Source organism: Moschus berezovskii, chromosome 9, assembly GCF_049115385.1.
Source record: "Moschus berezovskii isolate FMDL1 chromosome 9, NW_MosBer_1.0, whole genome shotgun sequence".
In the NCBI taxonomy this organism is placed as follows: Eukaryota; Metazoa; Chordata; class Mammalia; order Artiodactyla; family Moschidae; genus Moschus; species Moschus berezovskii.
In genome coordinates, this window is record NC_142468.1 from 17,480,972 (window position 1) to 17,501,617 (window position 20,646).

At 54.3% G+C, this 20,646-nt stretch overlaps 1 protein-coding gene across 4 annotated transcripts in view; it reads left to right on the forward strand.

The window, feature by feature from the left end:
• The first annotated feature begins 919 nt into the window (after nt 1–919).
• LTBP2 (latent transforming growth factor beta binding protein 2) overlaps nt 920–20,646 on the forward strand; it is a 111,086-nt gene continuing 91,359 nt past the window's right edge. For 3 of the 4 annotated variants that reach the window (XM_088839450.1, XM_088839449.1, XM_088839451.1), the window contains exons 1-2: nt 1,108–1,754; nt 8,409–8,479. In XM_088839450.1, the coding sequence (XP_088695576.1) occupies nt 1,279–1,754; nt 8,409–8,479 (547 nt within the window). In that variant the 5' untranslated portion in view covers nt 1,108–1,278. Of the gene's footprint in view, nt 1,755–8,408; nt 8,480–20,646 lie in introns of all 4 variants that reach the window. The other variant, XM_055437347.2, reaches the window with a different exon arrangement.

Here is a 20,646-nt window from a genome sequence, read left to right on the forward strand (position 1 = left end):
TGGCCGTTGGCATTCTAGCACCCCTGCCCTCTCCCTGCGGACACAGAAGATGCCAGCACACACACTGCATCAGTCGGAAGCAATCCTGAGGGAGGGAGAGGTGGAATGGGAGGCTAAGAAGCGGGATCTGAACTCCAGGCGGCAGGACAGGATTTCATTCACCTCTTGTTCGCACGCTGTCTTCTTAAGTGACCTTGTTCCAGGTCCTCCATGTTTATTCCTCGGTGAAAAATAAGAGGACACCTCTTGCGGGATCCGCCGCCATCGCCGCCTCGGGCTTGTAGCCTCCACCCCGATGCAACGGGAAGGCGATTAAGATCAGGGAGCGCGGGCAGCCGGCAGCGGCAGGTCCGGACAAACCGCGGGGCGGCCCAGCGCGCGGCCAGGTCCACCAGGGGGCGCCCGCCTCCAGACGACCCTCCCGCGCGCGCGCCGCGCGTCCCGCGGCGGCGGAGTCGGGAGCTGCCCCGCGCTGCCCCGGCTCCATCCGCAGCCCCGGGCCGAAGCCCCCAGTGGCTCGGGCGGGAAGCGAAGGGTCCGGAGCCCGTCCTTAGGGCCCGATCTCTGGCATGCCGTTCTTGGTACCTCTCCCGACCTCCTTCAGCCCTTCGAGGCTGCAGCCTTAGTCTTCCAACCGCGGTGTTTGTCCTTGAGGTCAGGGGCGGGAGATCAGTTCTGGACAGGTCAGCAGCTCAGCTTGCCCAGGACAGCAGAGGTGGCTCGGGTGCCCCTGTCCCGACAGTTGTCATCTCGCCTGCCAGCCCTCGCTCGGGTCGGCCCTCCCCTGCCCCCAGCTCCTCACGGGTTAACCCCCCCTCGCCGCCCGCTCGCTTCCCGGTGCCAAAGTGGGTGTTGCTGGAATTCCTCTCTCTCCCTCTCCCGTAATAAGGGGGCTGAACTGTCCCTCCGAGGAGGGGGCATGGTGTGGATAAAAGAGACGAAAAATCAGGGGGAGGTTTCCAAAAATAAAACCCTCCAGTTCTCCTTCCGAGGGCTACAGCGACCGGGAGAAGGCGCGAAGGTGCAACAGCGGTGCGCGCCCAGCTGGAGACGCAGCGCGGCCTCCGGGCTCGGTGCGCGCAGCCCCCGGCCGCTCCCGCCGCCTGGCTCCGGCTCCAGGGAGAGCCTGGCCCGCAATCTGACTCGGGGCCCCCTAGACGGGAAGAGGCGGGCCACCGGCAGGGGACCGGAGCGCAGCCAGCGGGCGACAGGCGCACCGACTGTGAGCCCCGGGGGCCGTTCCCCGCGCGCGCTCAGATCTCCAGGCGCCCCGGCGCCATGAGGCCCCCAGCCACCGCCGGCTGCCCCGGGCGCGCCCTGCGGAACCCCTGGAGGAGCTTCTGGCCGCTCATCCTGGCTCTCTTCGTGGGCATGGGTCAGGCTCAGAGGGACCCGGTGGGAAGATACGAGCCGTCTGGAAGAGATGCAAGTCGGCTGCGGCGCCCCGGGGGCAGCCCCATAGCGGCGACAGCCAAGGTGTACAGTCTGTTTCGGGAGCAAGACTCGCCCGTCCGGGGTTCGCCGCCCGCGGAGCTGGTCCAGCCTAGCTGGGGGAGCCCCAGGAGGTCCACCGAGGCGGAGGCCAGGAGGCCGCCCCGCGCGCAGCAGCCGCGGCGAGTCCAGCCACCTGCGCAGACTTGGAGAAGCAGACCCTCGGGCCTGCAGCAGTCCGCACCCCGGGCCCGGGCTGCGCCGGCTCTCCCGCGTCTCGGGACGGTGCAGCGGCCGCGGGCTGCGCGAGGGCGCCTTACGGGGTGAGCGCTGGAGAGGGAAGGGTGGGGGCTTGAGGGAGCGAGGGTCGGTCTCCCGAGCATTCGTTCGTGGAGGGATGTGTAGACTAGAGGACAGGGCGGGGGCTCTGCCTGTCTCCCCTCTGTCCTCAATACTGCAGGGAAAAGACCGAGGTCCCAAAGCTGGGGCTCGATCTGACCCGCTTTCAAAGAGTAGAGAGGAAAGAGAAACACGGTCCACATCTTTCAGTACCAGCTCTCGCCCAGATCCGACGTTAAATCCTTTCCCAAAGCGGCAGTGCATTCACCCGCGCTCCTCCCGTCCGCCTTAACCGGTGTCTGCTGACGCCCGCTGCCCTCAGCGGTGCGGGGATCCGAAGGGGATCGCGGAGAGGGCATCGGAGTGGGTGTTCCAGGCGCTTGAGAACCTGGAGAAGCTGAGCGGCCTTAGTGCGCTGTGGGTGGAGGCTGTCGGGGGTGGGGGTGGGGGCTCCAGAGCGCGAGGGCTGATGCATCTCCAGGAGCCAGGCTTCGACGCCTGCTCGTGGGGACAAAGCTGTGCGTTGGGGCACAGGCCAGCCTGGGTCCGCGGATGGCTGGACGAGGAAGTGGGCGTGGACTAGGGGGCACTTTGGGCAGGAAACCTGTCCGCGGGTGTGGCTGTGACACTGTGGGTCCACGGCGGAGTGGGTCTGTGTGCGCCTGTGCAGCTAGGTGTCAGCACGACTTTACAGGACTACGTCTCCCCTCAACCCTGCTATTTAGTCCCCCCACCCCATGCAACACCCGCTGCCTGCCGAGGGCGCCCCACCCCCAGATGAGAATTCTCACGGCTGCGGGGCGCTGGGCCTGGCCGGAGTGGGACAGGTGTCTATAGAATGGAGGGTGGGCGAGCCCGGACGGTAAGGGTGCCCAGCATGGGGCACCATCTGGGAGGCTGAGAAGGAACCTGGCGGCCCTTCTGGGCCTGGGCCCGATTTGCCAGTTGGGTTTAGTGCCCCTGGCGCATAGCATGAAGGACGCTGCACCCCCGGGGCTACTCCTGAGGCTGTTCTTACTGCCTCTCCACTCCCTGTTTTCTTTGGCTGCAGCACTGTTCTCCTATATTTCAGCAGGATTCTCTCCCTTCATTCAAATCTCTGTTTAGAGAGGCCCCACCCTCTCTCTCTTCACCCTGCTTTATGTTTCTTCATAGCTCTAATTCCCATCTGACATATTATGTTTCTGCTTTTATGGTCTGGTCTCCCAGGGCACACTAATGTCAGCTCTAGGAAAAGAGAGGCTTTGTATTCTGCATTGCCGTGTCACCAGGGCCTAGAACAGTGCTCGGGTTTAGTTGAAGCTTGCTAAGTACCTGCTGAATGACTGAAGCAATGTCTCACTGTCCGTGCAAGGCCCGGCTTAAGGCAGATGGAGAGAAGACCCGGGCACTGCCAAGTAATTTACACAGAGGATCAGTCAGTGAGCGGTAATGGCTGTGCAAGTGAATACATGCTTTCTAAGAGCAAGTGTGCCGAGCTAGGGACAGGGGATGGGGCCCGAGACAAAGACATTGTTCCTGCCGGGAGAGCAGCTCAACTACTTCAAGTCAAATTGGAGAAATGAACACATATGCACTGGCAAACATGCTTTCTAGTACCAGAAGCTTCCTGTTAAAGCATAAAGGAAAGGACGACTGGGGCTGAGGCGCTCAGAGGAAAAGGAAGCCCTGTGAGCTCCAGCCCCTGGGGTTCATGTGGGGAAGAAGGTGGGGATAGCAGAAGTAGGACCCCGAGATGTTGCACTGCCCGAGGACAGGGGATTTTTTTTTTTTTTTTTTTACTATGGGCAGTGGCCTAGGGGCAGGTCTGTTCCTTGGTGTCGGGGAGCCACAGGGCTGAGGCTGGAGGCGTAGATTTGGGCCAGATCATGGAGAGAGCTTACCTTGTCAGCATTCTGGTGGGAGCTGGGGGGAGGAGGCCTAGTGGAGTGGAGGTGGGAGGGTGCACTATTAGCAGCTGTGAAAGGAGGTGGTGATGAGCAAAGCAGACTGTTGCCAGGATAAGGCTGGTAGATGTGCTCAGGTGTGTAAGCACCTGGGCTGGATGCCACCCACAAGCACCTGCCAAACACAGGTGCTCAGGTCAGAGCATGTGCTGGTTTGGCTCCTCCCCCGGGTTATTTTCTGCAGCTTTGATACAGGGTGGGTTCCTCAGGCACTCCAGCCAGCCACTCCAAGGCAACCGGGGAGGGACTGAGTGGCAATCTTCCATCAACTTCTCCCTAAGTCCGTTCTGACTAATGGCTTATGGCCAGTCTGACCTCTCTGGCAATTGCCTTGAGAATTGCTCAGGGCCAACCAGGTGGTGCTAGTGTTAAAGAACCAGCCTCCCAATGCAGGAGGCACCAGAGACATGGTTTTGATCTTTGGATCGGGAAGATCCCCTGGAGGAGGGCAGCTTGGAGAATCCCAGTGTTCTTGCCTGGAGAATTCCATGGACAGAGGAGCCTTGTGGGCTACAGTCCATGGGGTAGAATGGACTGAAGGGACTAAGCTTGCATGCATTCAAGGACTAAGTGCCACCTGCTGGTAAATCTTGGAATTGCATCACTACTACCGGGGATTCTTCATTCATTCAACAAATATTTGGAAGGTCTCCTGTATGCCAGGCACTCTGCTGGACCGTGGGGATACAGCAGTGGCCAAGACAGCCTCGGTCTTCGTGGAACTTGCCATGTAGTGGGGATTTATTGCACACAATGAAGATTTTAAGTGTGTGCCAGGCACAGCGCTAGGTGTCTGGGACACAGAGTAACCAGAGCAGAAACAATTCCTGCATTGTTGAAATTTACAGTCCACAGGGGAGTTTTTAAGCCATTGTTTCCCAGTATTCAGTGTTTATTAAGCTTAGCCTCACAGCATACCACTTTCATAATATTTTCCTCTTTTTTTTTCTTGTTCTATTATTTTCTTTAAATTTATCAACTGTTAAAAATAACAGGATTTTGTGTTTTATTTATTTTCAAGTGTTTTATATTATGGAGTTTTATACAAGCCTATAAACCTACAAAAGGTATTGGAAATAATACAACTAACAATCCAGTTTTTTCAAACTTTAATATTTTGGCTTAGTTTGCTTCTGATTTTTTTTTAGTTGAAATATCTTCTGCAAGTTTGTCTCCCCTCTCCCCAGATGTTAACCACTACCTTGAATTTACTAATGATGCCAACCTATGTTTTTATACCATGGCTACAGATGTGTGCATCCATAACACACATAACATTGTTTTGCATATTTCAGATAAGTGATACCATGCTGCATTATTCTTCTGCAATTTGCTTTCTCCTCATTAGATTTTTGAGATTTAACTAAGTTAATATAATCAGCCCAAGTTTATTCATTTTAATTGTTGGATATTATGCCGTTGTCTGAATATACCACAGTTTATTTATCCATCCTTCTGGTTTTGGACAGTTAGATGAGTTACATATTTTGGTATTACAAACAGTGCGTGACTCATTTTTCTAAATAAATAAATCCATTTGCAAGGACACTTTGTATCACTATCCTAAGTTGAAGATAGTACCACTTGTCATAAAGAGAAGGTAACCGTAGGAAACTTGAAATGAAAACAAAATGTTCTCCAAGTCTAGTCAGATACCATTATCGTAGGAAGTTCAGCCCTGTGGGGTGTTCTCCTTATTGGAAAGGGAGATTGGCAAGTGTTGGGGGGAGAGGACTTGGCACGAAGATCCAACCTCGGACAGAGATTTTTCCTCACTGATCTAATCAGACTAGAAACATCGCTAAAAAGGGAATCACTTTCTCCCTGGGTGATTCAGCATTGCTGCAAGTTCTGAGTGTGGAAACCTCAGATCCCCTTTCCTACCCTCAGTGTTGTTCATTTACTTCTTTGGGACACACTGCATTCAGTGAAACGAAGAGGTTAAAGGTGCACCACACGCCAGGCCTTGTGTTAAACTTTAGGGGCACAAAGAGCAATAAGAAAGACCCCTTAAGGTACTCGACACACACACCAGCAGCCTGAGACAATCAGTACCACGTGGCGTGGAGGCTGGAGAACAGGGAGGGCTGGGTAGACGTCAGGGGAGGGTCTACCCGAAGGAGGTGACGTTTTATCTGGAGTGTGCCAAGGATTTCAATCGGCAAAGAAGAGAGGGAAGGCCATCTAGGCAGAGAGAGCAGCTTAAGCAAAGGCATCAAACGGTGCCCACATGTCGTACAGCAGGGAGACAGCAAACTTTGTGTCATGGCTTTGGTTGTGGGTGGCCATGGAGATAAGGGAGGGGTGATGGGGGCAGTTAGACTCTACAGGCAGGTGGGGTCGGGTTGGCTTTGTAGAGGCCAGTGGAGAGTCTGGCGGCAGCTGTAACAAAGGACCGGTATGACTAGATTTGTTCCAGGTGGAACAGCAGCTGTCCTAGGCTGTTAGCCAGATGTGTTCCCAGGGGTTGGGCAGTGATGCTGGATATCGGGCTAATGTTTGCAGAGCAGTGCCGCCCTGAAGGCTGGGCTTATAAAAATCTCTGAGTGGTATCTTCCGGAGAGCCAGAAGCCCTGAGTCATTTGCCCCAGCTAGTCAGTCCCATCTGCTCTCTCCAGCTAACCAGAGCCCACTGAACAGTCATCTCCCATCAGGCACCTCCCAGAGCTTGCACCCAAGGCTCTGGCTGGTCTCCTGGATCTCTCTGGAAGGCCCCGTTAGCTGAGCGTGGCTCCCTCGCTTGGCAGCTTTGATCCTGATCAGTTCTCCCAGTGGCCCTGGGGCCCTGGTGGCCTTGAAGGCTCTACCCTGGGCAGGCAGGACAGGCCAAGCCACTGCCCCCCTACAGTCAGCTCTGTGGCCATCCTGAGGGCATCTAGGGTGACAGCAGGCTCAGGGGGCCTCCTGGAACCGGGCTCCATGCCACAACCTCTCGGCCGGGCAGACTCCTCGGTCTGTGCTCTCTGGGCTCTCCCAGACGCTAGACTTTAGAAAACTCCCAGGGCTTGCTGCCTGTTTTTCCTCTCAAAGACCTCCCAGGCCTCTCAGAGGCCTTGTCACCACCACCAGGGGTAATGACTTACAAATGGGTGGGTCGTTCCCCCTCCCACCAGGGCACACAACTCAGAAGCCGTGGGTAGGAGGACCAGCCCTTTCTGCAGAACCCAGTGACTGACTGGGGCCCTGGTGGGGAGGAGGCCTTCGGGGAACCAGTCAACTGCTGAGGGAAGTGGTCCAGAGAGGCTTCGAGGTGGCCAAGATGGCACAGCCCTCGGCTGAGAAGACATTCTGCGAGCTCCCTGGGAGGCAGCTCCCCACAGCTTTGGGCCGAAGAGCCAGAAATGGGCCTCAGTGTTTTCAAATGGCAGGGATTTATTTTGAATGTTTCGTAAGGTTTCAAAAACCACACCAGTTTTGGGGTCAACACAAACATCAACTAAACTCTTAAGTGGGACCAGATGCCCCCACGCTGGCCACGGAGGTCACGGGAATGGCCTCCTGGTTAGCCCTTCACCCCGACTCTCGGACTCCATACCTCTGCCGCCCTGCTTACCCTGCAGTTCAGTGAGTGCTCAGTAGGTAATTTCTGAAGGAAACCATGGGATATGTGAGGCCAGAGCCCAGCCCAGTCTGAGCTGGGGAGGCAAGACCCCAGAAGTTTTCTCCAAGAGGAGCCCTCTGGGGAAGTTGCCTGGGTCTGGGCATGTGGGCCTGTAGACCGACAGTCAGGGTGGGTGAAATCTACTGGTGCTGTAGGGCTCCACTGGAAACCAGAGGGCAGGGTTTGGGTGAACTGGGTGAGCAGCCCCGGTGGCAGCTTCAGGTCAGTGTCTCCTGTAGGTTCAGTGTCCTTGGTGCTGGGGGAAGGACTAGCCCCGCTTCAAGTAAGTTCCAGCAGCCTGCCCAAATAAAAAGTGTCCTCGCCACGCAGAGCAGCTTACCCCGAGTCCCCAGCCCCATTGTTCCACCAGCCTGCCACCTCCTCAGCCCCTCTGACAGGACAGTCTGGAGCCTGGCTCTTTCCATAACCCTCCCAGTTGCTCGGTCTCACCCCGTACCAGCCTGCCCGAGGGCTAAGGTTCCTCCCAGTGTGCATTTGTTGGCAGGGGATACAGATGTAGGTCCTTAAGGCTGTTTTGTGTGTGTGTGTGTGTGTGTGTGTGTGTCTTCCAGCTTCCCTTGGATTATCAGCATTTGTTGGCAAGGGCCATGGTGATTATTTTTTGGTGAGAGGCCACGTGGACTTGGAGCATGACTTCGAGTTGGGTCAACCTAGGTTTGAGTCTGGCTCTGATACTTCTTGTTTAGCCTTGGCAAGGGACTGAGCTACTCTGAACTTGCCTTTTGGTCGTCTTCATGATCCCTGTGCCAGTGGAGTGCCTTCTCATGTCAGGGGCTCTATATCCCTATCTTGTTGAATCCTCCCAATAACCCCACGAGGCAGGTATTATTATCTGCCTTGTACAGATGATGAGAGTGACGCTTCCCAAGGTTGTGCCGCCAGTGGCAGAATCAGGATTCTGTCTTAGCGCCCGCCCCTGGGCCATGCAGCCTCCCTCGAGAAAGGGGACAGTGCCCAGCCTGGCAGAGTTCCCCCAGGCCCTGCCTGTAAAGGGCAGGACCATCAGACAAGCTCTGTGAATAATCCTGCTCTGAGCATCCCCCACTGATCCTGTCTTGGTGGCCCCACAGGAGGAATGTCTGCGGGGGACAGTGCTGCCCGGGATGGACTACAGCAAACAGCACCAACCACTGTATCAAACGTGAGTGCCTCCCCTCCCTCCACCACCACCCCCCTCTCTCTCCACTGAGCTGGGCCAGGTGCGGCATCTCTAGAACCTGGAGCACGTGTCGTCCCCAATCCACCTCCTGAGCAGGCAGCCCCTCTCCAGCTCAAAGCAGCGGCAGGGAGGAGATGAAAAAGTGCCTCCAGGGAATTCCTCGGTAATCCAGTAGTAAGGACTCTGTGCTTTCACTGCCGAAGGCCTGGTTTCAATCCTTGGTCGGGGAACTAAGCTCCCACAAGCTTCATGGCCAAAAAAAAAAAAAAAATGCCTCCTGATGACTGAACTGAAAATGACTTCTCAGATAAATCCCCTCTCGTGTTTATAAAGCTTCCTGTATGCCTCTTCTGATGCCCCCCTGTGTTGGGGCTCACCCCTAACTTGCCCTGGGGTCTGCAGAACACACCTGGCCCCGGAGCCTCTGCCTCACACCTTCCGTGGGGAGAGGGTATTCACGGTGCATGCTGTGGGGAGCCACCTCTGCTCTGGCCCCTGGCAGGCCCTCTACCAGCGTGGTCAGATGAGTCTCTGGTTCTGTGTCTGGAGCAGTCTTCCTTTGGACCTCTCCCAAGCCTGGCAGGCTGGCCCAGATTAGAAGAAACACTGCCTACCCGACTGGCAGCTTTACTACCCCCAGCACGACCGCTGTTACTACCGCTTGCCCCGTTACTGCTCCCGCTGCCTCTGCTACCATCGTAACTACTGCAGCTGCTGCTCCTTCTACTGCTGCTGGTACTGTGCTCCCACCACTGAGGCCACAGCAAGGATGATGACGACCCCCGCTGGCTGACAGCTGGGGGCTTCCTGTGTATGTTAAGAGCTGTGCTGAGCTCTTAGCATACATCACCCTGCTTGAGTCTCTCAGTCCTGTAATGTATTTACCGCTCATCGCAGTTACAGCCCAGGACACTGAGGCTCAGGTTGCTTAAGAAATGCGCCCGAGGAGACAGTACCTGAGTCTGGCTCAGGAGGCAGACTCTAGGCTGTCTGACCCAGAACCCCGTACTCTTACCTGTGGGACTTTGCTTTCTCCCAATACTGCTGAGTTTAGGGCCTGCTGGACTCTGGGAGCCCCGCAAGTGATGACTGGACAGTTTCAGAGAGCTTGGATCTTCCTCCCTCACACCCTGGGGCCCCTCTCGAGCCTTCATCAGCACCACACCTCTCCACCTCTCGTCTTTGTGGCAGTACCAGGAGCTCTGCCCAGCTGTTCATCCTGGATCCGATTCTACCCTCTGCGCTAAGCCTGGCTGCAAAGCCCTAGTCTCACCAGCACCCCTTCCTGCCCAAGGACAAGCCCTAGGCCCTTTCCAGTGTGAGAGTTTCACAGCTAGTGGTCCAGCGGGGTGGTGAAACCTATGATGTTCCTGTTCCTGATGGATGCCCTCATTTCTGGTCTCCTGATGCCTTCTGAGATGGGGATAGACAGGGATGCAATGGGGTTGCTTCCATTCTTACGGGGCCGGCTCACCAAGCTTCCAGTTCTGCCTCTGACCTCACGGCCTTGACCCTCTCCCAGTCTGATGATGAAGCCTGGGCAGAATCTTAGGTCTCTCTGAGGATCTCCAGATAAAGAAGACAAAATTCCAAACTCAGAAACAAACAGCAATGCAGATTTCTACCAGAAAATTCTTTCCTTTTGGGGGAACCTGAATTAGTGGGGCTTGCAGAGGCTAGGTACCCCGTGACTAGGGGCATAGTTGGGGGAGGGACCCTTCTTCATAATTTGAAAGATAAGGACCGCGTTTCTCAGGTGACTTGCTCAAGGTCACACAGCTCCTTAGTAGAAGATCTGGGACCTGAAATCGGTGACTCCCCTGGGCAGAGAAGCCAAGGATGTGGGTAGCCCAGTAAGTTTACAGTCAGGAGAAGCTCTGGGGCTGGGGGCTGGACACTGGCATGTTATTAAAGTTCCGCAGGTGATTGTAGCCAGGGCTGAAGACTGCTAAGCAGAGCTTGGGGTCAGTCATGGGAAAGTCTGCTTTGGGGAGCCCTCCTCAGATTCGAATGTTCCCACGGATCCTCTGTCGTCGCTGTTCAGTCGCTCACTTGTGTCTGACTCTTGGTGACCCCACTGACCGCAGCACATCACCAACTCCCAGAGCTCGCTCAAACTCGTGTCCATTGAGTCGCTGACATCATCCAACCATCTCGTCCTCTGTCGCCCCCTTCTCCTCCTGCCCTCAGTCTTTCCCAGCATCAGGAGCTTTTCCAGTGAGTTGGCTCTTTGCACCAGGTAGCCAAAGTATTGGAGCTTCAGCTTCAGTCCTTCCAATGAATATTCAGGACTGGACTGATTTCCTTCAGGATTGACTGGTTTGATCTCCTTGCAGTCCAAGGGACTCTCAGGAGTCTTCTCCAGCACCGCAGTTCAAAAGGATCAGTTCTTTGGCACTCAGCCTTCTTTATGGTCCGACTCTCACATCCATACATGACTACTGGAAAAACCATGGCTTTGACTGTATGGAACTTTATCAACAAAGTGATCTCTCTGCTTTTTAATATGCTGTCTAGGTTTGTCATAGCTTTCCTTCCAAGGAGCAAACATCTCTTAATTTAAAGGCTGCAGTCACCATCTGCAGCAATTTTGGAGCCCAAGAAAATAAAATTTGTCACTTCTACTTTTTCCCCTTCTATTTGCCATTAAGTGATGGGGCTGGATACTATGATCTCAGTTTTTTTGAATGTTGAGTTTTGATCTAGCTTTTTCACTCTCCTCTGGGATCTTATTGAAGTGCAGACTGTGACTCAGCAGGTCTGGGGTGAAGCTGGAGAGTCTGTTTCTAACAAGCTCTTAGGGGATGCTGATGCGGCTGGTTCGCGGACCACGCTTTGAGTAGCAAGGCCTGAGGGGGCCTCTGGAGGCCTGGGGAGGGATTTGGGGCTAGAGATGAGGAGGAGGGCTCGTAAGTTCTAGGGAGCTTAGCAGAGAGTGTTGCTGAGGTTTGAAGTTGGGGAGGCCTTCAGAGTGGGTGGCCTTCTCCCTAGCTGCCCGAGGGTCTGGGCACGAGCCTCGCTCAGGCCTGAAGGCTCTTGATTTCCTGACTTGCTCATGACTTTCCAGCATCATTCTCTGCCAATCTGGAGTTCCAACACTGGAAACTCGAGGTTGGGTGAGTCTGCTGATTGTCAGAACTGACGTGTGTGTGCACCCTTGAGCCCTGAGCAGGGGGCGGCTGCTCCGGTGTGCCGTCAGTACCCACTTCACCCTGGGGTTCCTCAGTTCTGTTATTTCTCTCCCTGGTCTTCTGCTGCCCCTCTAGGTGTCTCTGGGACTCTGGCGTGCAGGCTGGCAGAGCTCCGGGAGGACTTTGCCAGTGGGTGTTAGCCTCTCCCACTGGAAGTTGACTTGCCCACTGAAGGTCTGTGTACTAATTAGCTGGGCCCAGTGCTGTTTGCTTGTTGCTATTTTGCTGCTAATGAGCCTAATGAGAACCACGTGGACGGCGGGGTGTTGGCCCTGGATGGCTGGGTCCGAAGCTCTGTCAAGTATGGGCTCTTGCTTCCACGCCCTGTCAGCTGGCAGTCCTGCTTCCCCTGTGTGGTTTGCATCTCCCTATCACCTCCCCACGCTCTACTCCCTTGGCTGGAGCCAAGGCTGCGTCCTGGGGAGTGCTCATGACTCTGGCCTCGAGTTTCACAGATGTGGGGTGCCTCTCCTGGTCTGGCAAGGTTGGGGGTGACAGGGAGGGGTGTGTGACATTCCCCCAACTGCCAAGTCTAGTCTCAGAAGGGTACAGGGAGTCAATCCATCCTCTGGTCTCTTCCAGATACCTGTGGGTCCAGCCTTTGTGACAGCCTTTGTGCCCTGGGTCTTCCCTGACCCCCTGCTTGCCTCCTCTTGCGGAAACCTAGGTTGCCGTAACATAGCGACTGTCTCCTGGCAGCCTCCCTCTCTATTTCTGTCCGGTCCCTGGGCCTCGGGGAGCCACAGTGTCTGCAGGTGTCCATTGCTGGAAGCCCAGCAACTCTCTGCAGTCTGGCGGGGTCTGGAGCTGGGCCCTTGCCTCCTCCTCTGGTCTCGGGCTCCTCCTTCCCTTCCGTGGCTTTGCCAACCCTGCCACACAATTTATGTGTTTATGTATTTGTGCAGGCAGCTCACTGGGGCCTGCCGGCCCGCTCGGCTAAGGCGAAGGACTGCAGGGTGTGGGGAGGCTGGATCCTGTTTAGAGTTAGGGCTTTTGGAAGACTGTCCAGTCTTCCCAGACTGACTCACCCCAATACACACACAGTCTTTTCAGGGGCTTCTAAAGGCTCATCCTGAGGAAGAGGATTTGAAGGATTCTCTGGCTTCTCCTTTTATCTCAGCCTAGAGGCACAGGGGCCAGGGCTGTTCTGGGGAAGGCAGAAGGCTCTCGGGGAAGGGGCTCGGAGAGTTACCGCCCCCACGCCCCCACCAGGAGTAAGGCACAGAGTGAGAACATGTACTTTAGATTCCGGTGCCAGATTCAAGGAGTCACAGCTTTGAATCCCAGCTCTGTGTCCTCAAGCAAGTGCCTGGCCCTGTCCCAGCCCCAGAGCCTCGCCCAGTGAGCATAACACCCAGTAAGTGAGGATAACAGTCTCTATAGAGCTGCTTCTAATAATAGTAACACACTCAAGATCTTACCGAGAGTCGGAACTTGATTATTAATTTTTAACCCTGACAACAACCCTCCTGTAAACCAGAATTGATCTTTATCCCCATTAACAGATGAGGTTAACTCTTTGTCCAAGTCATGCAGCTGGGAATCGGCAGAGCCTGGGTGTGAATTTAGGTAGCCTGGTCCAGAGGACAGGACTTGACACCACGCTCCTGGGAAACGAGTGAGTGTGTGTAGAGAGCCTGGCATGGGGTATCTTTGGCTGTGATCTTAATCTCAATCCAGGAGGCTATGCTGCCTGCCTGGGTTTAAATGCTGGCTCCATAGCTTAGCTGCAGGACCCTGGGCAAGATGTTTAAGCTCTCTGTGCCTCAATTTCTTTTTCCATAAAATATGACTAATACTCGTCCCTGCCTCACAGAATTCTAAGGACAAAGAGATAGCTTAGGGCAAATGTTTAGTTCAAAGCCTGGCATGTTCTGGGTGTTCTATACATGTCTGGCCTTGATGGTGAGAACAGGGACTGTATCTAGTGGCCCTTGGGCCTGCAGCACAGCACAAGTGTTCATTGGATACAAGGTGAAGGCTCACCAACTGTGCTGAGCAACACAGGGCCTTTCCCAGGCCTGTGCAGAGAGGTCTCCTCCTGCTGCCCTGGGCTCATCAGCCTTTTCAGAAAACTCCCCATGGTGCTCAGGAGACCCTGGAATGGCCCGGGCGCTTGTTCTTGTGTTTTGGCCCCAAGTCTCTCTACTTATGGGGCCATTACAATAGCATGACTTCTGGACCACATCTCAGTGCCGTGAGGATCCCCATCCCTTTTGATCTGAGCTCCTCCTGGGTTTCCCTGAAGAGCTCTTCTGGCCCACCCAGCCCAGCCCTGCAAATGACCCCACCCCAAAGGCCAAGACTCTGGCCAGATGGGGAAAAGCCCCAACTTTGGAGCCATACTCTCTGAGTTCAAACTCTTGCTCCATCACTTACACAGGGATCTCAGACAAGTTGCTGGATTGCTCTAAGCCTCAGTTTGTCCATATGTCAAATGAGGGTCAGACTGGTACCAGTGGTTGTCGTAAGAATCTTCAGAGGAGATATTTGCAAAGAAATTGGCCCCAGGGTCTCATAATGGTAAGTGCTGAGCAAATGTTAGGGAAAAGGTCAGGGCACATGTGCGATTTGCAGGTTCATTACTCATTGTTCAGGAACCAGCAGGAACTAGAGGCTCGAGCCTACCTATGGCTCATCTCTGGGTGAATCGTCCGATGTGATTCAGTAGTTGGTGGGAGTGGTAGAAAGGAAAGTGGAAGGTATTAAGGAGAGTTATCACACGACTGCAGTGGAGACCCAGCTAACACAAAGGGTGCAGTCCTAGCAAGAGACATTGCCCATCTCTACCCACTCCATGTGGGGGTACCTTAGATCTTCCTGTGAGCAGGTGTGTGCCCCCAAGTCTTTTTGCTCAAAGGAGTATATAGGACATGCTCTTACCAGGGCCTTCTCTGGAGGCTCAGATGGTAAAGAATATGCGTGCAATGCGGGAGACACAGAAGTCACAGGTTCGATCCCTGGGTTGGGAAGATCCCTTGGAGAAGGGAATGGCAACCCACTTCAGTATTCTTGCCTGGAGAATTTGCTGGACAGAGGAGCCTGGTGGGTTATAGTCCATGGGGTCACAGAGTCAGACATGACTGAGTGACTAACACACCCACACACACACACACACGCACGGATGTACACACAGGCATGCACACATACACACACACACGAAGCATCCTATGGACAGAGGAGCCTGGTGGGTTACAGTCCTTGGATCACAAAGAGCTGGACATGGCTGAGTGACTGACACTTTCACTTTCATTTCCCCAGGGGGTCCTGAAGCCAGGGGCTGTGTCCTGTCCATGCCAGTGGGGTGCCTACTTCGTACATGTGTATTAAAGGACTGAACGGGTGAATGATTACTTGGGTGACCTGACAGTTTCCTTCTGCCATCCCCAGCTGCCTCTTCTCATCTCCTCGGCTTCGCCTTTCCTACTCAACATCTTAATGCTGGGCTACCTTTAACTTTCTCCAGATCTTCCAAATACTCCTCCCAGAGAGAGGGGACCGTGTGAAGCGAATCCAGCATTAATTGCCCACCCCCATTATTGAGTGCCAGTAGGCACGGTGCCAGGCAATTGAAACACATCAGTAATAAGAGTGGCAGTACTCACTCTGTGCCAGGGACCACACCGAACCCTTCAGCACCCCCGCCCTGTGAGCGGCCGCCGGTCTCTGCCGGCTCCTCCCACATCCCTTGGCCGCTGCTTCTCCTCTGCCCAGCAGCTACACACTGGATGGAGTTCCAGGCTCTCTTGTTTTCTTTCTCACTGCACCGTCCTGGAGTGATCTAATGCATTCCCGTGGATGTGAGCATCGTCTCTGGGCTGATGACGCCCGGATTTATGTGCATCTGCAGCCAGACCGCTCCTCCGACCTCCAGACTCCTTTCATCCTGCTGCCTCCTTGACATCTTGATGTTCTCGATGCCTCCAGACAACCCCCCACCCCAGCTTTACCAAAGCGAGCTCATGGCTTCCCTCCCTTTGAGCCAGTGTCCCTGACCAGGGCTTACCCACCCTGTTAAAAGGCAACCTGTCTATCTGAATGCTCAAGCTGCACTCTTGGGGACCATTTAGGACACCTTCCTTGTGCTCAGGTTTTTGTCCAATCCTTCACCCATCCCTATGTGCTTCACATCCTAAATCTCTTGGGAGTCTCTCTGCTTTCTTACTCTCCCACCCCCAATCGCCCAACCAATGCTTCTCCAGTCTGTGGTCCCAGGCAATAGCACGTCCTCCTAGGTGACCGCTGCAGCTGGCTGACTGCTCCCACTGTCCCCCTTCCCCTCCGGTTCCATCTCGTAAATTCGATAATCACACATGCGTGTGTGTTAAGTCGCTTTAGTCTTGTCTGACTCTTCAAGACCCTATGGATACTAGTCCGCCAGGCTCTTCTGTCCATGGGATTCTCCAGGCAAGTATACGGGGGTGGGTTGCCATTTCCTTCTCCAGGGGATCTTCCCGACCCAGGGATGGAACCCACATCTCTTATGTCTTCCGCATTGGCAGTCGTGTTCTTTACCACTAGGGCCACAAGTCCAGATATTCACACATCCCTAGTCAAACCTTCCTGCAGCAGTGTGTCCAGCCTCGTGTGTCAGCCTCTCGCTCACTAAATCCAGTCTGGGTTCCTGGGATGTGCCGCCTCCAGGCTGTTCCGCGAGATTTCTCTCCTCTCTGTAGGTGGCTGCCTCCTCAACCTCCTTCCGGTCTCTGTTTCCAGCTCCCCCAGCAGCAACTCCCCCAGAGTTGCTCCCAGCAGCCTTGTTTTTCTGGATCTCAGCCCCGCGACTGTTTCCTCCATCCTTCATATCCCAACTTCTCTTCCTCTGCTTGTTTGTTTACTTGTTTTATGAGTCTTGCTGAGCTGGAGACTCCGTGAAGAAAAGGACCTCTTTCTCTCTGAAAAGAAAAGGACAGTAAACAAGAGTTTACCATCCTAGGCAAAGAGTAAATGTTGGATGCACGACTATTTTCTAGAGAAAACGAGACTGGCAGAGGTGGTGAAACTTGCCTGAGGTCACCAGGTTGGAATTCAAATGTAGGTATCTGACTGTAAGGCTGCCCTCTCCTCCACATGTCTGCCCTGGCCTTGGCTGAATTATAAGTGGAAATGGTATACTTCTTCCTTCTCGACCTTCATGGGTCCTGGGCATGGAGCTGGTGTGTCTGCAGAAGGGCTTGGATGGCTCCATGTCTGCCACAGACCTGTCCTCCGTGTCCTGGAGCAGCTCCCCTGGAAAAGACGGGGTCCCTGGGCATATCCCCAAGGAGGGCAGCTTTAGGATTCCATCCCATCTCCAGGGGCCCTCTTTAAATCCCTGCCTCCTCTAGACAGAGCCCTCGAGGCTGTAAAGGGGGTGGACAGGTGAGCTTCTGCTTTAGGGTAGGAATTTGAGGCGAACCCGGGCCTCAGCCCTGGGCCCCTGAGTCTTGCCCAGTGGTCCCTTCCTCACGCCTGCTGGAGCTGATGGGAATTGCTGCTCTCTGCCCCAGCCCCTGGCCCCCTAGCTGGCCCAGCATCTCGGCGTTTGTTAATGCAATTAGCAGGGCGGTCCATGCCTAGGGGCTGGGGGCCAAGGTCTGACTCACACCTCCCCTTCCTCCCCTCCGGCCGCCAAACGGTAGAGGCCCGCTCGGCCTGCCAGACGACAACGTCTGCGGAGTGCGCGCGAGGGGCCAAGAACGGCATCTTTCTCTCATTAGAGGCTTTTATGTGAACACAACTGCTATTTTGGAGCCTGGCGCTTGGCTGGCCCCTGAGCCCCAGGGCTGCTTCCAGCCCTCCTGAGCTGCCGCCCCAGCCCAGCTGTGGTGGGAACAGCCGAGTCCTTGAGGACCTGACTTCTCCCACAGCCTGGCAGTTCGGGGCCGAGTTGGGGTCTGAGGGGGACACAGCCCCTGGGCAGAGTTTGGGTGTGGAGAGGATGAGTCCCTCGTGGATTCTGAGAGTGTATGAAGGCCAGTGAGGGGTTTCCTGGCCCCGGGGCAGCTGGGGGGCTCTGACATCAGGGTCCCTTTCTTTGGGAACCAGAGTCAAGGCTGTGGAGAAACAGCTGAGGGCCATAGTTACACCCCCCAGTAAAGTGAATTCCGAAGGCAAACGAGGCTCCAGGTAGGGGTCTAAGGTGGGGTGCGAGGGAAGGGCAGTGCTGAGAGGGGCAGGGGACCACCCTGCCTGCAAAGGCCTCTAGGTATGGGAGAGACAGGGCCCTGTCCTGAGGGAGGGGTCGGGCACTCAGTGGGGGACATCCTAGTGTTCCACTGAGGCAGAGTTTAGGAGAGATGGCGGTTTAGTCTGAGGGGCTGCTGAGGAGCCTCGGGTGTAGGGATGCTGGGCCCAGAGTCTAATCTGGAAGCTAGGTTTATCTCCCAGACAAGACAGCATGCGGGGGCCCGGAGGCCTCGGAGGAGGGTGCAGGCTTAGGCCGCCCAACCCTGAAGTCAGTGCCTCACATAATGGATAACTGCTGGAGGGAGAAGCCATCTCTAAGTCCCAGGAGAGAGAGCTGATGACAAGAGGCCTGCATGACGAGGGTGGGAGGTGGAGAGGAGACCGGCTGTTTTCAACGCCTGAGAAGCCCCCCTACCTCTGCACCACAGTACACGTTACAGCTTGTAACCAGGGCCCACGCTGTCATTGCCTTTTCCTGGGAAAAAGGTCGTGGCAGAGAAATCCAGAAGCCCTCTTGCTTCTGTCCCTGGGGGGTGTGGGTTGTTTTTTTTTTAAGTTTTCTTTTTATTTTTAAAAGCTTTGCAAAATGCTGTCCAATACAACTTCCTGTGGAAACTTTCTGTGGAAATGCTCTGTATCCTGCCATCTAACATGGTAGCCATGAGCCTCCTTTAGCTGTTGAACCCTTGACATGTGGCTAGTGCAACTGAATTTTAAATTTTATTGACTCAATTTCACTGTCAATAGCCCTGTATTGCTCATGGCTACAGGCTTCCCTGGTGGCTCAGAAGGTAAAGAACCTGCCTGCAATGCAGGAGACCCGGGTTTGATCCCTAGGTTGGGAAGATTCCCCTGGAGGAGGGTATGGCGACCCACTCCAGTATTCCTGCCTGGAGAATCCCCAGGGGGAGAGGTGCCTGACGTGCTACAGTCCATGGGGTCATAAGAGCCAGACATGACTAAGCACAGCACAGCACAGCTCATGGCTGCAGCATTAGACAGCACTGGACAGCACAGCCTCAGAAAGTGCAGAGCACTTCCACATCCCTGATTTCTGCTGAGGCTCACACAACTCTTTGAGGCAGCAACTGTCAGACCCATTTGATGGATGAGACAACTGAGGCACAGGTTGAGGCATCTCAGTGAAACAAAACGTGCCCAAGGTCACACAGGTGGGGTGTGGCAGAGCGAGGGGTCAAACCAAATTTTCCTGACTCAACCAAGGTCCTTTTGCTACCAAGTCACTGTTCACAGAGGCTCTGAGCAGATGGTAGAGGCAGCCTGCCTGGTGGGAGCTCTTTCCAGACTCTCCCCTGCCCCAAGCCTGCCCATTCTGAATTTGGTCTTCTCCCAAACGGAGGGGTTTTGTGTGGAAAATCTGAGCAAACCTCTTCTCGACTGTACTGGATCTGAGTGAAGATGGAAGGGGGCACAGCCAGGAGTCAGGGGAGGGGGCGCGGTGGAGAGAACGATACTTTCTATTTCTTACTTTCAAAGCAGTTTCGGGAGTTTTCTTTTTATTCCCTCTCTTTTGGCATCCCGCTAACTTCACAGAGCTGAACTCCCAAAGCTGAAACTTTCCACATGTCCAATACTCAGTGAGAAAGAGAGTGCCAGGAATGTGGACAAACCAGGGTTCAGGAGCCCAAATTATGAATGGCTAATGGCTGGCATTGGTGAGCGGGCATGGGAATCCAGGAGCAGGATCACCTCCGGGTTCTGAGGACACTGGTTCCTGACAGGGAGGGGCTGGATATGTCTTCGATGGCTAGACTTGGGCATCGTGGCATCATGCTTGATAACCCATCACCAATAATCAACAAAGACTCGTTAAAGCCATATACCCACTCTGGGTTGATTTCTCAAGTATAAGGCATGACCTCTGCTCTTGTGGGAAAATGGGAGGAATGAGGATCCAAGCGTGAAACATGAAGACGGCCCAGCCTGCCATGCTGGGAATTTTCTCTCTTAAACTTCCCACAATACCGCATGAAACTGCCTCTCTGGGGGTGCCTCGGCATTTCCTTTTTTGCTTTATGCAATCGCCCCTGCCATGGGCAATTCTGCAATGGCTGAGCCCTAGATACTTCAGTTTTGAAATCTGTGCTCGTTTTACTTAGGAATGCTTTTCACGGTCTCCTTTAAACAAAAGGCACATGACCACTATGGCCCACTCCTTCCCCAAGGGTTCCAAACTTTTGCATTTCACGCACCAGTAAATATCCAAAAACATCTTATGTACCAAAGTACAGTAGCCAGCTTTTCATTTTGCCAAGTGAGGATATTAGAAACACCATTTGCCATCACCCTTAACCACTTCAAAGAACACTTTAACACCAGAAAAGGAGGCAAGATATAATCTTAAAATCAGTTCTCTTTTTTATTGGAGTATAGTTACTTTACAGTGTTGTGTTAGCTTCTGCTGTACAGCAAAGTGAATCAGCTATCCATACACACCTCTCCCCTCTTTTTTTGGATTTTGTTCCCATTTAGGTCCTCACAGAGCACTGAGTAGAGTTCCCTGTGCTGGGCAGCAGGTTCTTACTGCTTATTTATTTCATACATAGTATCAATAGTGTATGTATGTCAAGCTCAAGCTCCCAGTTCATCCCGCCGCCCACTTTCCCTTTTTTTTATCTACGTGTTTGTTCTCTGCATCTGAAAGACACTTTTTCAATGGGGAAGGAAATAGCCTTGAAAGAAACACAAGAAACTGTTTTGTTTTTCTTGTTTTATGGTAGGCCGGTAAAAACTGACCTACGACTGTCCCCCTTCATGGACAGGCACTTG